Genomic DNA, 17,916 nt, shown 5'->3' with positions numbered 1-17,916 from the left:
ATAAGGAATGTGATAGAGTGACAGAACCACCTGCTCAATATCTGCTGGCTGTTAGTTACGCAAAAATATCCAGGGTTTGAGCATTTCCTCATGGATGGCTTTGAATATTTTCCCAGCCTCCCATCATTCCCTTCTTTGTCGGTAGCTCTTCATTGGTACAGTCCAACCGTTTCTTGCTGGTATGGGACCACCTCCGCCCAGGCAGTAATAGCCTCTGAACTAAGGGAGCGGAGAACTATGTGCAAAGGCCCTGAGTGGAAGTTGGTCTGGTAGCTTGGAGGGCAGCGAGGAGGCCACGTGTCCAGAGCAGAGTAAGTGAAGGGCAACTGGTGAAAATGAGGCCAGGGAGTTGGGCCTTGAGGCCATTGGCTATGATGCCTAATGAGACATAAACCAGATAGATCCCTAATTTAGACCACAGGAAGGTGGCCTTCCAAAAGTCGGGGCGCTCCGGCTAGTGTGGCACGGAAAGGTCACTGGTTCAATTCCCCATCAGGCTTCAGGTTTGATCCCTAGTTGGGTTGTGTACGGGAGGCAAACAATCGATGTTTCCTTCTCACATCAATGTTTCTCTCTCTCCCTCTCCCTTCCTCTCTCTCTAAAATCAATTTTTAAAAATTTTTTAAAAATGGGTGAAAACTGCCCTAACCGGTTTGGCTCAGTGGATAGAGCGTCAGCCTGCGGACTCAAGGGTCCCAGGTTCAATTCCGGTCAAGGGCATGTACCTTGGTTGCGGGCACATCCCCAGTAGGGAGTGTGCAGGAGGCAGCTGATCGATGTTTCTCTCTCATCGGTGTTCCTAAGTCTATATCCCTCTCCCTTCCTCTCTGTAAAAAATCAATAAAATATATATTTTTTAAAAATGGGTGAAAACTGAGGCTAGCTGAGTGGCCATTTAGCCAGCAAATCTCTCTGATTTGCCCTGTGGGGGATGGTGAGGGAGGAGGGAGGGGGCTCACTCACATTGAGTCCCAAGGGCCCTGGGGGAGGAGGGAGGGTCAGGGCTGGGCCTTGCTGGAACCTGGTTAGGGTGGACAGTGAGGGTGGGGGACACCAAAGCCAAATCAGAGAGGGCAGAAGACGGAGGAAAGAAAATGCTGCATCTTCCCTCCGTGCACAGAAAGTCCTGCTCCCGACTCACGAAAGACTGTGGCGGGCAGGCTGTGTGGCAGGCACTGTGCTAACACCTGGGGACACCACACCTGGGGACACAGAGACAAATAAGCCAGGGCCCTACCCCTCAGGGCCTCGTAAGGACTAAGTGTCAGGTTTGATCAAGCAATTGAACTGATACCTCTCCCCCGGGGAACTGGCTTTTCAGGCTACTTCGCTAGGGACATTCGCTTTGCTGAGACCACGTTTCATTTGTGGTGACCACATTCCGTTCTCTCCCCTCCGGGTGTGCATAAAGAAGTGTCCGCCCAGAAAAAAAGTCCACCAAAAGTCCTTTAAAAGCCGCTGACTCCATCACTGGGTGCTGGAGCCTGGTGTGCGGATGATCGAACAAATCCGTACTCCCTCAGCACTCTGGCCTCTCCTCTGGCGACCTAACACCAAGTCCCCAGGCAGGCATGGCTTGTCACAGTTCCCCGGTTCTGAGCACAGGGCTGCCTGTTGACAGAAGGGAGGAAGGGAGAAACCTGGGGGCAGGCAGGAAGGAAGCGTGCAGCTCTGTGACGGGAGAGTGGATTTTAGTGGCGTCTGAGCGGCTGGCTGGATAACAGCTCTCCGGGAAGTGTGTGCAAGAGCTCAGGGAAGGTGCAGAGTGACTCCTGCCCTGTGTGGCTCAGGCTGGGAAGGGGGTCAGGGCAGGAGGGTCGCCGTGGCAGGGCAGCTGCCTGGGCCGCACAGTCGGTTCTCTTTCTCCGCTTGAAAACCTGTAGATAGTCTTCAGGCTGCGCTGCTGTGGGGGACCAGCGGCCGTGGAGAAAGGCCACGGCGTTTGGAGATCAAAGGAGCCTGACCTGGGGGGTTGGCCCTGAACACTGGCCGCTTGCTCGCGCTCTGGACGCCTCCTCTGGCACGGCCTGGCACCATTCCTGGGCTCCGGCCTTGCTTTGCTGGCTCCCTCTGGCGCCTTCCTGTCCAGCTCCTGGCTCTGGCTCCGTGGGGCCCTCTCTCCTCCCCAGAAACACATCCTTCCCTCTGCCCCCTCCCAGCCCCGGGGCACAGCTCCTGCCTCTTGCTCATTGGCTGTTTGTCGGTCCAGCCCCGATGGTAGGCCCCCCTCTTCAGTCCCGTTTCCCAGGACACCTCCCTCCGCCCCACCTGCTGTCGGCCTGGCCTCCGGTGACCTTGGGTCCTTCCTGAATAGCGGGCGGGCTTTAGGGCCTGGCACGAGCCTTGCTCAGTCCCCGAGAATGCCAGCTGTGAAACTCGATCGTTCACACAGAGCTGTTTACGGCTTCACTGACGTCCTCCGGCCACCCACGTCAGGACTGACACACTTGCTGCCTTGTCTTTCCGCTGTCTTTGCACCTTTGAGGGGACCGGCTGCCGGGGCGGCCAGCCCCAGGCTGGGCTCCTGCGTGAGGGAGGTTGGATTTGGCCTCCCCAGTCCCTCTGGGAACAGACTGGCTCTGAGTAATTGCAGCCTCAGACTGACATACAGCTTAGGCGCACCCAGACCAGCAAGGGGAGGGGCCGCAGACGCCCGAATGTGGGAAGCGTCCTGGGAAAGGTGAAGGGCAGGAAGGAGGAAGCCTGCGGGCTGGACCCAGACCTCCCAAAGGGCAGCCGGAGCCCTCCCAGACCACAGCCCCGAGTGGACCAGGGGAGGAAGTACTGGTTGTTTGGGGAGGGGACAGGCCGGCTCCTCAGTGAGGGAAGCGAGCTTCCATCGGCTTCCTCCCTCCAAGTCAGGGGCTGGTGACAAAGGCCATGGCTGCCATTGGCACGCATGGTGTGGCCTCTGCTCACCACGTGGCTGCCCACATAGCCCCTGCCCGGGCCTCCTGAAGGCCAGGGGCAGTAGGAGCTGAGGGGGAAGGGAGGCTGTGCAAAGGGCATGGAGGGGGCAGCAAAGGCTATACCAGCCGCAGGAGCAGGTTTCAGTGGGCTCCCTGCATCTTCCCTGAGCCATGCCGCCCCTGCTCACAGGCCTGTGTGTCACAGGCCATTAAGCTCTCAGCAGGTGCTTGGCTGAGGCTGGGACTAGGCAGGCAGGGGGAACACGGGGGAGCCTAGGGGACATGCCCAGCCAGCCTGTCCCCTCCGGCCTTGGCTTATGGGGGATAAATGCTCCTCTGGGGAGTCCTCACTCTCCCCTGAAAAAGTTACATCCTTGTGAACCTTTGGACATTCCCTGCATGTGCACACACATACACACACATGCATCACCCCACACACACGTACAGGCCACACATACACAGCACACCCACAGCACATATATGCACATACACACCACATGCACCACACACACATCACGCACACAAATCACACACCACACATAGCACACATATACATGCACACCACATCACCACACATACATGCCACATATATACCGTGCACGTACATATCCCACATACACATACATGCCTCGCACATACATACAGTAGTTGGCAAAAGTAGGTTTACAGTTGTGAGTATGCAAAACAGAGTTTATTCTTGTATTATTTATTAATTATTATATTATTTACGTGTATTATAACTATAAACCTAATTTTGCCCACCCCTGTATACATCACATATGCACACCACAAATAGACCACATATACCACACACATCACACCCCCATATACGTACATAGTAAATACATCACACACCACACACATATAACACATATCAGGCATACACACACATACATGCTACACACATCCCACATGCATACATGTGCTATACACACACCACACATACCACATACACAAATACCACACACACCCCACACATACACACACCAAAAGTACACACACCCCACATATACACACACCACACGTACACACATCACACATACACACTACACACACACACACCACACACTCCCATTTCCTCCCTGGCAGCCCCAATGCCCACTGCTGCCCCAGGGCTCATGTCAGAGGCCTCTGGGTGCCCCCGTCTGCACGCAGAGCCCTCTTTGCCTCCCAGGGCAGGGCTTTCTCACCAGCCAGCCAGCCACGTGAGCTCCCAGCCCTGTGGTCTGTGCTGGCTTGTGCTGGGGCCTCCCCCTCCCTGTCTCCACCCCTGGAGAGCTGAGCTGCAGGGAACAGCTCTTCAGTCCTTGGGCCTTGAAAGCAGAGAAGAGGAGAGAAAGCAGGAGGCTATTCATGCCAGTGACCCCAACAGCCCTGAAACGCAGACACTGCTCCCACTCAGAGGGTCATGTGTTCACGCCCACTGAGTCAGGGGCTCCTCTGCTTAAAACTGTACCCACTCCCCTTAGCTCGCAAGCACCTCAACTCAGCAGACAAAGCCCTGTCCCGCATTCCCCAGCCCCTGGACTCCCGGGGCGCTGAATGCCTGCTCTCCTTCCTGGTCTCGCCCTGGTCTCTCAAGCCCACGCCCTTCGCACGTGCTGTTCCTTCTGTTTTGAATGCCTTTTCTCTCCTTGCCCCCCTGGAGAGTTAACAGCCTTCACCCTGCGTGTAGCTTCTGCTAGGAAGCCTTCCTCTGTTCTCAGGAGACTTCGGTGCCCCTTCTTTGGGAGCGGACAACTCCCTGTGCAAAGCTTTTCCCACATCGAATTTTAGTGGTTACAGACCTCATTACATTGTGACCTAAGGGGCAGGGACTGAGATGAATCCATAACCACCGTGCTGACGCACAGTAGGTGTCCAAGAATACTTGTCAACGGAATTTACCACTTAGTGAGGGGGTGGAAGAGATGGAAGTAAGCAGAGAGGCCCCGGCCGGTGGGCTTAGTTAGTTGAGCATTGTCCCATGCACCCAAAAGTGGCTGGTGCGATTCCAGGTCAGGGCACATGGCCGGCTTTCGGACTGAGGGCTCAATCCCCAGGAGGGGGCGTGCAAGAAGCAGCCAATTGATGTTTCTCATATCAATGTTTCTCTCTCTCCCTCTCCTTCCCTGTCTCTCTCTTTTTTTGTTAATCCTCACCCTTTTTTTCCATCGATTTTTACGGAGAGTGGAAGAGAGAGGGAAAGACAGATAGAAACATCGATGGGAGAGAAACACATCGATTTGTTGCCTCCTGTACCAACCCCAACCAGGGTCTGGGCTGGGGAGGAGCCTGCAACCAAGGTATGTGCCCTTGACTGGACTTGAACCCGGGACCCTTTGGTCCACAGGCCGGTGCTCTATCCACTGAGTCAAACCAGCTGGGGCTTCTTTCCTGTCTCTAAAATCAATAAAAACATTAAAAAAAAAATAAGCGAAAGGGAACACCAGGTCTGAGGAAGGAAAGGCATTCCAGTGGTAGATATCAGGAAGGCCCCCTGGGGAAATGACTGGGCTGCTGGCCGTGTAAAGAACGGATCGGTCGCGGCGCAGGGAGGAAAGGTCTTCTGACAGGGATAGGAACTTTTGTAGCCAACGTTCACTGAGCGCCTCACTCTAAGTCCTTACAGACGTCATTACTCATCGAATCGTCAGCTGGCCCTGCGATCACCCCCATTTCACAGACGGGGAAAGGGACGTTCAGTTACTGTGCAAGGCATATAGGTCACATTCGACGGGAGGGACAGAGCAGCCAGAGGGAGACAGAAAGTGGGATTTGACTTTACAGCGGGGAAGCTCCTTACAGAATTGATGCTGGTGATGTCCTGGTTGGTTTTCTCAGTGGTCAGAGCATCAGCGCCCCAGACTGAAGGGTCGCGGGTTCGATTCCCGGGCAAGGGCACAGACCTAGGTGCCGGTTTGATCCCTGTGTGTGATGTGTCTCTCTCATATCAACGTTTCTCTCTCTCCCCTGCCAACCTCCCTTCCACTCTCTCTCTAAAGATCAATGTGTCAGCCAACTTGTGGGAACGCCGAGTCAGGAACTGTGGTTCAGCTTAGCTCAGCTGACACAGCACAGAGCCACCACTTGAGGTCACCACCCAGCCCCGGGGGCGGGGTGAGGAAGGAATGGCTGGGAGGGTGGGTCAGAGCCAGACTGGGATCTTGGGAAGCTTTCCTGGGACCATGGGTGCTAAGTATGCAATAAGCTCTGGGCTCAGGTGGCACATCTGTCCATTCCACATGCCTTCTGAGGCCCTACTGTGTGCGGACCACTGGGCTGGGCTGGGCACCAGCCGCGAGTCCGTGTGCTCTGGCCCTGCCTGCAGGGAGTCAGGGTGCCGTCTGCTGGAGGCGGAAGAGGACTGCAGGCGAGGGGAGAGGAGCACCCAGGAAGGAGGCCTCCCCAAGCCCTGGGAGGTGTCCAGGAAGAAGTGGCACTTGAGTATGAGGCTGGTCAAGACCCTCAATCTAACCATCACGAACAGGAAATCAGGGACCGGCACTGGCATCGCGCTGTCCGAGGGGCCTGTCGGGCTAGCACCCAGGGTCCTCTGAGCTGCACTGTGCAGGGAACGGAGCCCGTGGATGACAGGACAGCTAGCAGGCAGGACAGCTTGCTGTGCCAGGGGGGCCTTATTTGGGTCCTGATTTTTAAAAAATATTTTTTTTATTGATTTTTAAAAAATATTTTATTGATTTTTTACAGAGAGGAAGGGAGAGAGATAGAGAGCTAGAAACATAAATGAGAGAGAAACATCAATCAGCTGCCTCCTGCACATCTCCCACTGGGAATGTGCCCGCAACCAAGGCACATGCCCCCGACCGGAATCGAACCCGGGACCCCTCAGTCCGCAGGCCGACGCTCCATCCACTGAGCCAAACCAGTTTCGGCTATTTTACTGATTTTTTACAGAGAGGAAGGGAGCGGGATAGAGAGTTAGAAACATCAATCAGCTGCCTCCTGCACACTCCCTACTGGGTATATGCCCGCAATAGGTACATGCCCTTGATGGGATTCAAACCTGGGACCCTTGAGTCCGCAGGCCGATGCGCTATCCACTGAGACAAACCGGTTAGGGCAGCGGTTCTCAACCTGTGGGTCGCGACCCCTTTGGGGTCAAATGACCCTTTCACAGGGGTCGCCTAAGACCATCAGAAAACACATATATAATTACATATTGTTTTTGTGATTAATCACTATGCTTTATGTTCAATTTGTAATAATGAAAATACATCCTGCATATCAGATATTTACATTATGATTCATAACAGTAGCAAAATTACAGCTATGAAGTAGCAACGAAAATAATTTTATGGTTGGGGGTCACCACAACATGAGGAACTGTATTAAAGGGTTGCGGCATTAGGAAGGTTGAGAACCACTGGGTTAGGGCATGGATCCTGATTTTTTTTAAATGATGATGAGTTACTCTGCTCAGGCTGCCATAACAAAATACGGCGGACGGGGAAGCTTAAAGACAGCAGCACTTATTTCTCACAGTGCTGGAGGCGTGACGTCCAGTTCAAGGTCTGCCGGGCTCGATTCCGGGGAGGGGTCTCTTCCTGCTTGTCCTCAGCCACCTGTCCTCACGTGGCCTTTCCTGGGCAGGGGGCCAGGGGCTGGGGGGGGGGGGTAGGGGTGAGAGAGATCGCTTCCTCTTCTTACAAGGCCGCCAGTCCGATCAGATTTGAGCCCCACTCTTTTGACCTCATTTAACCTGAACTAACTCTCAAAGGCCCTGTTTCCAAACCCAGCCACGTCGGGGGTCAGGACTTAAATATGTGAACTTGGGGGACACATTTCAGGCCACAGCAGGTGGCGTTGATGAAGAACTGGCTCTGTGAATGCTGGCCAGTAGTTGATTACATTGAGGAAGGATTGCTAAACGCCTCCTAGGGGTGATAATGGGGGTATGGTCTCCTATATACACAGGATGCGATCAAAAGTCCTAGTGCGATTTAAGCGGCCCTCTGCGTCACGATGCGGGTTGATCTGCGAGGGCCAATTGGACCGTGCCGTCAAGCCCGCATTGTTCAGGGTGGACTGTATGTAACACGTGTAAGACATACGTCTGCGTGCATATATAGAATACATCACCATCCTGTGAGTGTGAGTGTGAGTGAGTGTGTATGTCCTTCTTCCAGGTGCCCAGGAAATGTTTAGGGGCGAAATCATCTGAGGTCTGGGATTTGCTTTTAAGGGTGGGGGGTGGGCAATGAATGCAGCTGCACGTGGAGCAGGACTGACCATGAGCCGGGGGCTGCTGGGCCCAGGTTACAGGCTCATGGGGTGCGTAAAAAGTAAAAGCAAAAGGGAGGAGGTTAGTGAAGTTTAGGGTTGGGGGAGGAGCCAGGCACCTGCTGGCAGAAATCGCTGAGGCGAAGCTCTGAGAGAGGCTGGGGCGTGTGAGCCCGGTTCACAGGCGCTGGAGCCTGAAGCACTGCCAGGCACTCGGTGCCAAGTCCCTGCACTGCAGGACAAAGACCAGTCTCAACGGAGGGCCTGGCTCAGGCCCAGCGGCCAGAACCCAGGGGGAGGGCCCGGAAGGCCTGTGAGGCTAGAACGAGGAGGGGAGGCAGTGGGGCTCTGGAAGGGCTGGGAGCCCAGGCGGCCGAGGAGACTTCGGGCAGGGCCGCCCTGGCGCATTGGGAGCTGGGAAGCACTGGGTGGGGCAGTCAGAGCTCAGCCAGGCTCCCAAACAACTCTCCGCCAGAACTGGGGGGCGTTCACCGTGGCTTTGGAAACATGACTTCTTTTGTGTTCTTACTGGGTGACTTGGAGCAAGTTACTTAACCTCTCTGATCCTCATTTTTTTCTTCTGTTTGGCTCAGTGGATAGAGCGTCAGCCCACAGGCTGGAGGGTCCTGGGTTCGATTCTGGTCAAGGGCACGTACTTCAGTTGCAGGCTCAATCCCTGGCCCTGGTTGGGGTCCGTGCAGGAAGCTGGTTCTCACTCTTGCTCTCCCCCTCCCTTCTACTCTCTCCTGGGATAACTATATAATCTATCACTCAAATCAATGGAAAAATCTCCTCAGGAGAGGATTAACAACAACAAAGAAATGGAGTGGTAAAATGAGGGCAGTAATAGGACCCACTTCACAAGCTGTTATGGAATGAAATGAGAAAATACTTGTAACACTACAAAGGGTGTGTTCGCTATTCTTATCATCGGCAGTTCCAGGGAGGAAGGCGCCCTCCCCTGGGCATTAAAATGAGAGCCCCAGGGGGAGGAGCCCCAGGGGGAGGAGCCCCAGGGGGAGGAGCCCCAGGGGGAGGAGCCCCAGGGGGAGGAGCCCCAGGGGGAGGAGCCCCAGGGGGAGGAGCCCCAGTGGGGAGGTGAGGCCACCACATACTCCTCCTGCCGGCCCTTCACAGGCTTGTAACTTATTTTTAATATATTTTTATTGATTTCAGAGAGGAAGGGAGAGGGAGAGCGAGATAGGAACATCCATGATGAGAGAGAATCATTGATTGGCCACCTCCTGCACACCCCCTACTGGGGATCGAGCCCGCAACCCGGGCATGTGGCCTGACTGGGAATTGAACCGTGACCTCCTGGTTCATAGGTCGAGGCTTAACCAACTGAGCCACGCCGGCCGGGCTATTTTTAAATTTTTGTAAGCTGTTTTCACAGCAGTGAACAGGGTCAGATGCAGAGAAGAAGTTGTTGAGGACCAAGTAGAATCCACTGAGCCCTGTAACAGAGAAAGTGTGGTTGGCTAGAGATGCTTTGGCCAAGAGTCCAGCCAAGGCCACAGCCCCAGAAACTACCCCTGGCCGTTTCCCCCCTGTTGTGTGGCTTCTGGAACTGGGGGTCCACGGGAGCAAAAGTTCAGCCCCCATGAGGGAGGGGTGGGGCCGAGCAAACTCCTCCCTCTGCGGGGAGCACCGGCCTTTCCCCTTCAGGGCTGTGGCTCTGGGACCACTTCCTCCTTCTTCACTCTGAAGCCGGGAGCAGGCCTGCTGAGCTCTTGGGAAAGACGGGAGCAGATGCCTGATGCCTTAGCCCACCTGTGACCCCAGGTGGGGTGGTGAGGGTGCGGGCTGGAGGCCTCTCTCTGCCTCAGGGGACCCTGGAGGCCTGCAGGATGGAGGGGGCGAGTAAGGAGAAGCTGGCATCTGTGTCCGATCTGGTGACTGTATTTGAGAACAGCAGGTATGGGGTGGTGGTGGGGGGGTCACCATGCCCACCCTGGGCCCCTGGGCAGTACAGGCCCTCCAGGCCCGGGAGCAGGACCAGGGCCCCCGGGGCCCTCAGTGAGCAGGCCTCTCTCTGGGCCTGTCCGGGACACCCCTCCTGACTGGGCGGTGGGCCACTTGGTCATGGGTTCCTCGGGGCCTAGGAGAGTGTTGTTGGGGCAGCCAGGAGCTGGGCAGCGGGGAGAGTGTGTCGATGTGTTGGGGAGAGTCCCGATGTGTGTAATGATGAGAGAGATGGCCTTCAACCCCCACCCATGGCCGCTCCCGCAGAATTAGAGCTAATACTGACCATGCACTACAATCTGTCACTCAAACCAGGACACGTCGACACCGAGCGTGAATGCACTGACTTGTCCGGGTCGGGTGGGGCAGTAGGAAAAGCTGGGATTGTATCGCACAACTGGGGTGTAGGGTCGGCTCACCTGCAGGGCGCTAAGTGTTTTTTTTACCTCATTACTCATCTAACAGCCTAACAGGGGAGGTTCTATTTCTATCTACAGATGAGAAAATAAAGGCACAGAGAGGTGAGGAGGCTTTAAGTTCATGGGCAAAGGGCAGTGCAGGGGCTTCCGTCTGAAGGGGAAAGGGCCAAGTCACGTGTGTGGAGGTCATCGGCGGCCCTGGCAGGGGTGGTGCACGTGTAGGTGTGTGCATATGTGCGTGTGTGCCTGTGTGTGTGCATGTGTGTGCCTGTGTGTGTGTGCCTGTGTGTGTGCCTGTGTGTGTGTGCGTGACATTAACCCACGCTGCAGGCTTGTCAGGGTCTGTGCTAGGGACTGTCATGCTGAATCCTCGGGAGATAGACTCTGAGGTGGAGGTTTCCTTCAGGGGATCTCTGGGAACGTGTGTGGGGCGGAGGCCCGTACCGTCCTGTCCCAGGGAGTGCGGAACTGGGTGCCTCTCAGGCTGTTCCCGCTGAGGCAAGGTGGACTAATCACTGGTGTGGACTTGACCTTGGGTGAGGCAGCCCTCTTCCGGGGCTGGGGCCATTGCCAGCAGCTGCGGGGATGGTGCCTCTGCCCTGAGGGGCTGTGGGTGGCACAGCCCAGTACCCCCAGGAGCCAGCAGACGTGGGGGCTAAAGAATGACTCCTGCTCAGAGACTTTTGTCTTCGATGCTAGGCTCCGAGACAATAGATATCCCGGGAGGGCGCTGAGCACACAGAGCCTCCTGGCCTGCCTGGCAGAGTGACCCAGACGGGGCCCCAGAGGACAGCTCTACTCCCAGAGCCGGTGACTGGCCCTGCCTCTGCCAGGGTCCTTTGCCAAGCATTTCAGCACCGAGGACAGCTCTGCAGCCACCTGCTGGGCCCACCAGCCCCTTGGGTGTGGGTAGAGGGCATCGCCCCACCCAGTGCCCCAGGCACGCCCAGTGGAGACCTTCAGCACGTGTGCTCTGCCCAGCAACACCCTTAGCAGGAGGAGGCAGGCCTCAGACCAGAATTCGGTCAGAGGAGGCCCTGTAGGAGGGTGAACATCACCCTTATGGTGTGAGGCAGGTGCCCCCATGCCCGCCACCTGGGCCCGGGCTTTCTGGTGAGGTCTCCAACGCGTTAGCTGATCTGAAACTGAGGGGTGAAGAGGAAACCAGCTGGCCTGGGGCACTCGGAGAGAAATGCAGAAGCTGGAACCACATGTAGAACAGAAAGCCTGAGGCCGGGCTGCTTCCATGAGCTGCAGCCCCGCAGCCTGGGGAACCGGGCACTGGGCACCGAGCGGTGGAGGAGCCCGTGGGGGGCCGTTGGAGGCCGGTCCCGATCCCCTCTCTGCTACGAACCAGCTGTGTGACTTGGGCCGGTCCTCTCTGGACCTATTTCTCCTCGGCTCAGGTGGGGAGGGGCAGGTGGGAGGAAGGCTCAGGAGCCAGCCCGCCTGATCGGAATCCCACCTCTGCCAGCCCCTCGCTGAGAGATGATCCCCTTTGCCTCAGCTGGAAAGGGGGTAATGGAACGCTTTCTCCGAGAACGTTGGAGATTCCGTACCTGGCTGGTGTCCACCTCCCAGCCTGTCTTCCTCCTAGGATGCCTGTCTGTGCTGTCATCGCAAGCCTTCCCAAGCAAAGGCAGCTGGATATACAGGGAGGTGGCCTCTGTTCCCTAAAGAGCTTAATGGCCTGCAGACCCGGTAGGCAGGTGACCAAGCTGCCCTCCGAGCCCATCGCTGGGAGCCCAGGGAGACTGCTCAGACCGGCCTGCTCCACGTCCCCGCTGGAGGCACAGGGGGGTGCACAGGGAGGGTGATTGGCAGCGGAGGGTTGGGGCACTCAAACCTCTGTGTGCAGGCGGGGTTCCTGGCTGCATTTCTCGGGGCGGGGGCGGGGGCGGGGGGAGCCTGTTCCCAGGTACAGGCCTTAAACGTTGGGAGGGCAGGATGTGGGGTTCAGATCTTCGCCCCTCGGGGAGCAGCTCTGGTTTGACTCCTCCAGACTGTGGGCGGCACCGGGAGTGGGTTCTGTGGCGAGATCGTGTCCCGTCCCTCCTCCCTGTTAAGTGTGGGCCTTCCCTCGTTCGCCTAATGCAGTGGTCGGCAAACTGCGGCTGGCCAGCCACATGCGGCTCTTTGGCCCCTTGAGTGTGGCTCTTCCTAAGCCTGAGGAGCACCCGGATTAAGTTAATAACAATGTACCTACCTATATAGTTTAAGTTTAAAAAATTTGGCTCTCAAAAGAAATTTCAGTCGCGGGGCTGTTGACATTTGGCTGCTGACTGATGGGTTTGCCTAATGCGAAGGAGGCCAGATGTCAGCGGCGGATGCCCAGGGCTTTTTGGAGGAAGTTGTTTCACGTGTGGGATTGTTGTCTAGGTCTGTGTGCAGATTTGGTCTGAAGGGTCCTCTCACATCCCCATCTGGACACCCCCAGTACTGACTTCTAACTTAGGTCTGCGCGCGTGGTTGCAGGATCGCTGCGTCAGCTCCCAGCATCTCCCTGCACAGCGGGGAGAGGCCTCCTGGCTGCATGTTAAACAGGGAAGTACGCAGTTCACGCTGACTCATTCTGAAGACTGGAGTTCCCTCCGAGAGAGCTGGGAGGGAAGTGGATGTTTTACTTAGCGATTCCTCCTGAGGGCCAGGCCCCCGGGGGCCACTGCACCCCTGTGATTTGCATCACCCACCCCTACTGCCCACCACGCAGGTGCTGTTCCCCCCGCTCCACAGACAGGCACCCTCAGGTGTGCTCTCTCCGCAGGGCGCCAGGAGCAGCGCCCGGGGCCCACCATGCCGGGTGCAGGTCTCCCCCACCCGAGGGCCCGGGGGAGAAGCCCAGCGCCGGGGAGGCCCTGGAGTCCGGGCCCAGGACGGTCAGCAGGAGGTACCTGAGCTCCCTGAAGAACAAGCTGTGCAGTGGGGCCTGGAGGAAATCTTGCCAGCTCAGCAGCTGCCCCGAGCCAGGGACACAGGTGCCTGGGGCTGGCGTAGAAGTGGGGAGCTGGGGTCCCCTCCACTGACCCCCGCCCCACACAGTCTCTCCCAGCCAGCGCCAGCACTTCCCCAGCTGGAAGCGAGCCCCTCCCAGTTAAAGGCTTTTGATTAAGTGTCCAGCGTGTACCCCGCTGCTGGGATTTCAGGTACCCCTCTGTGCGGGCATGTGTCAGGCCAGGACAGCCAAGCTCAGACAGCTTAAGCCTAAGTGGTTCTCAACCTTCCTAATGCCGCGACCCTTTAACACAGTTCCTCATGTTGTGGTGACCCCCAACCATAAGATTATTTTCGTTGCTACTTCATAACTGTCATGTTGCTACTGTTATGAATCGTCATGTAAATATCTGATATGCAGGATGTATTTAGGCGACCCCTGTGAAAGGGTCGTTCGACCCCCAAAGGGGTCGCGACCCACAGGTTGAGAACCACTGGCTTAAGGGGCTTGTCCAAGGAACAGTCTCCATCTTGTAAACCAGGTACCCTTCCCAGTGGGGCCTCAGTTTACCCACTGAAGGAGGCAACAATCCCACCTAGAAGCAGAGGTCAGTGCTAATTCCTGTCCTTAGACTGATCCGGGAAGGTCACCTCCTTTCTCTGGGTTTCAGGGTCCTCCTCTGTGCAGTTCAAAGGCGAGGCTTGCAAGATGCTTGGCCCTGGGGCCAGACTGCCCGGGCTCACTCCACACTCTTCTGCTTGCTAACTGTGCGACCTGGGGCAAGTCCTCTTAACCTCCCTGCACCTTAGTTTCCCCCCTTGCAAATGGAGATGATGATCACAATAGTACATCTGGTTATTAATCGCCACATAACAAACCACCCAACACGCCGTTGCCGAAGAGTTTATTCTTCCTTACAATTCTGTGGGTTGCCTGGAGCACTACTGGGTGGTTCTTCTAGTGGTCTCGCTTGGGGTTTGTCCTAGTCACCCCCGGCTGCCATAACACAATACCACAGCCTGGGTGACTGAAAGGACAGAAACGTGTTTTCCCACAATTCTGGAGCTGGAAGTCCAAGGTCCAGGTGCCACAGGGCTGGTTTCTGGTGAGGCCTCTCTCCTGGGCTTGCAGGTGGCTGTCTTCTTGCCGTGTCCTCGCATGGCCTCTTCTCTGCACACTGCTTTCCTGTGCCGCTTCCTCTTCCTATCCAGCACCAGTGGATGAGGGCCCGGCCCTGATGCCTTCAGTTCACCTCAACTACCTCGTGAAAGGCCCTAGCTCTAAACAGTCACCTTAGAGGTTAGGCCAGTGGTGGCGAACCTTTTGAGCTCGGCGTGTCAGCATTTTGAAAAACCCTAACTTAACTCTGGTGCCGTGTCACATACAGAAATTTTTTGATATTTGCAACCATAGTAAAACAAAGATTTATATTTTTGATATTTATTTTATATATTTAAATGCCATTTAACAAAGAAAAACAAACCAAAAAAATGAGTTCATGTGTCACCTCTGACACGTGTGGCATAGGTTCACCATCACTGGGTTAGGGCTTCAACATGTAAATTTGAGAGGGACACGACTTCGTCCATGGCAGGGTCTCTCATGTGGCTGCAGTCAGATGGTAGCTGGAGCTAGAATGCCCCCAAAGCTCAACCCTCTAGCCTGGTGCCTGGCCAGAGGCTGGGCTCAGCTGGGACGTGGCATGGTGGCCCCTGGCTCTGTCCGTAGAATCTCAGGGCTTCTCCTCTCCATGGGTCTCTCCGCCAGGGCCACCAGACCTCCAGATGCACTGAGGGCATGAGTACTGGGAGGGCATGAATGCCAGGAGGTGCGTTTCACCGGGGCATCTTTAAAGACAATGCCCCAGGTGCCCATCAGAGGAGACCAAAGCTGTCCCTCTCCTTCTCCCTCCACACCCCCTGCAGGAGCCTGAGAAGAGGATCGTCCAGGAGCTGCTGGAGACCGAGCAGGCCTACGTGGCCCGTCTGCACCTGCTGGACCAGGCCAGTGGCTAGGACACCCCCACCTGAGCCCCAGCACCTGGTCTCCTCACCTCACCCCTGCTCTCCCTCCTGACCCACCTCACCAGAGCTGAGAGTTAGGACCCCTCAACCTGATTCTAGGAGGCCCGAGTCCTCTAACCCTGCTGGCTGGAGCAGGCAGAAACCAGGACAGCCCGTCAGCGCCACTCCCCACTCCCCCCTTGGTGCCTGGCGCCTCACCGGTGCCGAGTACACACCAGCCAGTCCTCCCAGGCCCCACAGCATCCTCACCCCAAGGCAAACATCCTCACCTATCATCCCTTCACACTTTCTTAAAGAGCCCAAGGCGAGGGGGTCCAATCACTGCACCCCAGCAGAGGCACCTTTAGGCTGGCAAAGTCTAAGACCCCCGACAGCCCAGACTGGCCCATTCCTGACATTCATCAGCCGCCTGCCTTTGGCCAAGTCCACGAGTCCCTAGGCCACGGTTTGCCCATCTGTAAAGTGGCCGGAATACAGTCTTCCCTGCCTGTGTTGCCTGGGGTTGTTGGGAGGATGTGGGGGGTTAGGGAGGTGAGAGCATTCAGTAAGCGGGAGCTGGACCTGGGGCCGTGCCTGTCCCCCCGGGCTGCCAGGGGCTCCCTCTCTGCGCGGGCCCCCTGACCCTGTGGCGGCTGCAGGTCTTCTTCCAGGAGCTGCTGGAGGAGGCCCGTAGCAGCAAGGCCTTCCCCGAGGACGTGGTCCGGCTCATCTTCTCCAACATCTCCTCCATCTACCAGTTCCACGCGCAGTTCTTCCTCCCAGAGCTCCAGCGGCGGCTGGATGACTGGTGAGGTCCACCAGGAGCCCCGCGTCCCCCGACCACAGCCCGACCACAGCCCCGGGGCCTGGTCGGGGTGCTGCCCCCAGGGCCCCGGCTGTGTGGCCATGACGGTCTCCTGCTCTGCGCTCACTGTCTGCACAGTGAGGGGCTTGGATGAATGAGCCCTGGGTGTGTGTGTCCTGGGAAGGGGTGGACCAGGTCCTCACTAGGCTGGGTGACTTAGGAGGCGGGACTAACCTTCCTCCATGCCCGGCAGGGGCTTTCTACCTGTTCACTCATTTAATCTTCAGATCAGCCCCCTGTGTGATGGGGGCATCGTAGTTATGCCAGAAACCCTCTTTGTTTTCAGAAGTGACCACTCAAGTATTTGGTGGTAAAATTGCTTGCTTTATGTATTTTGCCAAAGAAATACCACAATGTCTGGGATGTCCTTTAAGATTCTTCAGCAAAGAAGCATGTTAGTAATTGTTCAATCCAGTGATGAATATGTAGTTCATTGTTATATTCTTTTGACTTTATACGTATTTTTAAAGTCAACCCTCCGAGGTCACCTGCCATCATTTTCACTTTTCCAGATGGGAAAACTGAGCTATAGAGAGGCTAGTTGACTTGCCCATGAAACTCAGATAGAACAAGAGGCAGCTAGACTAAGAGACACAGCTGGGAATCACACGCAGATGGGCCAGCTCCCGACTGCTCTGCTTTTTAAAAAATAAAAAAAATAAAAAATAAAAATACAAAAATATATATACATAAAATAAAAATATATATATACATGTATATATATATATACGTGCTCTGATTTTTTACAGAGAGGAAGGAAAAGGGATTGAGAGTTAGAAACATCAATGAGAGAGAAGCATCGACCAGCTGCCTCCTGCACACCCCCTCCTGGGGATGTGCCCACAACCAAGGCACATGCCCTTAACCGGAATTGAACCTGGGACCTTTCAGTCCCCAGGCCAGCGCTCTATCCATTGAGCCAAACCGGCTAGGGCTGCCCTGCTCTTAAAGTTCCTGGGTTGCATGGCCTTCAGGCCCTTCCACGGGCGACCCTGGACGAGTTCTTCCCCTGGTCTCCATGTCCTCCTCCAAGCAGGGCTGCGAGACTGAATGAGAGGAGGCGTGCAGTGCCTGGCACGTGGCCCTCGTTACTGTCACAGGAACAAGTACCCAGTGGGTACTGAACCCCCGTCCTGGGCCTGGCCGGTGCTGGCCTTTGGGGGAGTCCAGTCCGTGGGAGAGAACACGCCCCCCCTCACACATGTGTGGGATGACACGTCCCATGACTGCACCCAGAAGTGCAGTGGGAAGGCTGCTTTGGCGGGTCAGGGGCCGGCCTCACCTACCTGCCGGGAGGGAGGGGAGGGAGAGGAGGTCCTCAGGCCGAGGGCCATACTGGGCCCCTCCCGCAGGTCAGCCACCCCCCGCATCGGGGATGTGATCCAGAAACTGGCCCCCTTTCTGAAGATGTACAGTGAGTATGTCAAGAACTTTGAGCGAGCCGCGGAGCTGCTGGCCACCTGGACTGACAAGTCTCCCCGCTTCCAGGAGATTCTCACTCGAATTCAGGTGAGCTTGGGTGGGAGCGGGGCAGAGCCTGCATGCCACCCCCGGGCGCAGTGGCTGCGTTTGCCCAGCGATCTGGGGCACCTCCCAGGCT

General features: G+C 56.3%; 1 protein-coding gene across 1 annotated transcript in view; it reads left to right on the top strand.

Annotated features, from left to right (window-relative positions):
* The first annotated feature begins 9,836 nt into the window (after positions 1–9,836).
* Positions 9,837–17,916, top strand: part of FGD2 (FYVE, RhoGEF and PH domain containing 2) — a 29,475-nt gene continuing 21,395 nt past the window's right edge. The window contains exons 1-5 of the mRNA XM_059701823.1: positions 9,837–10,050; positions 13,281–13,491; positions 15,374–15,451; positions 16,111–16,259; positions 17,669–17,825. Coding sequence (XP_059557806.1) covers positions 9,983–10,050; positions 13,281–13,491; positions 15,374–15,451; positions 16,111–16,259; positions 17,669–17,825 — 663 coding nt within the window. The 5' untranslated portion in view covers positions 9,837–9,982. The remainder of the gene's footprint in view (positions 10,051–13,280; positions 13,492–15,373; positions 15,452–16,110; positions 16,260–17,668; positions 17,826–17,916) is intronic.

The sequence above is a fragment of the Myotis daubentonii genome, chromosome 6 (genome assembly GCF_963259705.1).
Source record: "Myotis daubentonii chromosome 6, mMyoDau2.1, whole genome shotgun sequence".
In the NCBI taxonomy this organism is placed as follows: domain Eukaryota; kingdom Metazoa; phylum Chordata; class Mammalia; order Chiroptera; family Vespertilionidae; genus Myotis; species Myotis daubentonii.
Note: the sequence above shows the minus strand (reverse complement) of the source record. Positions and strands in the feature narration are given on the sequence as shown.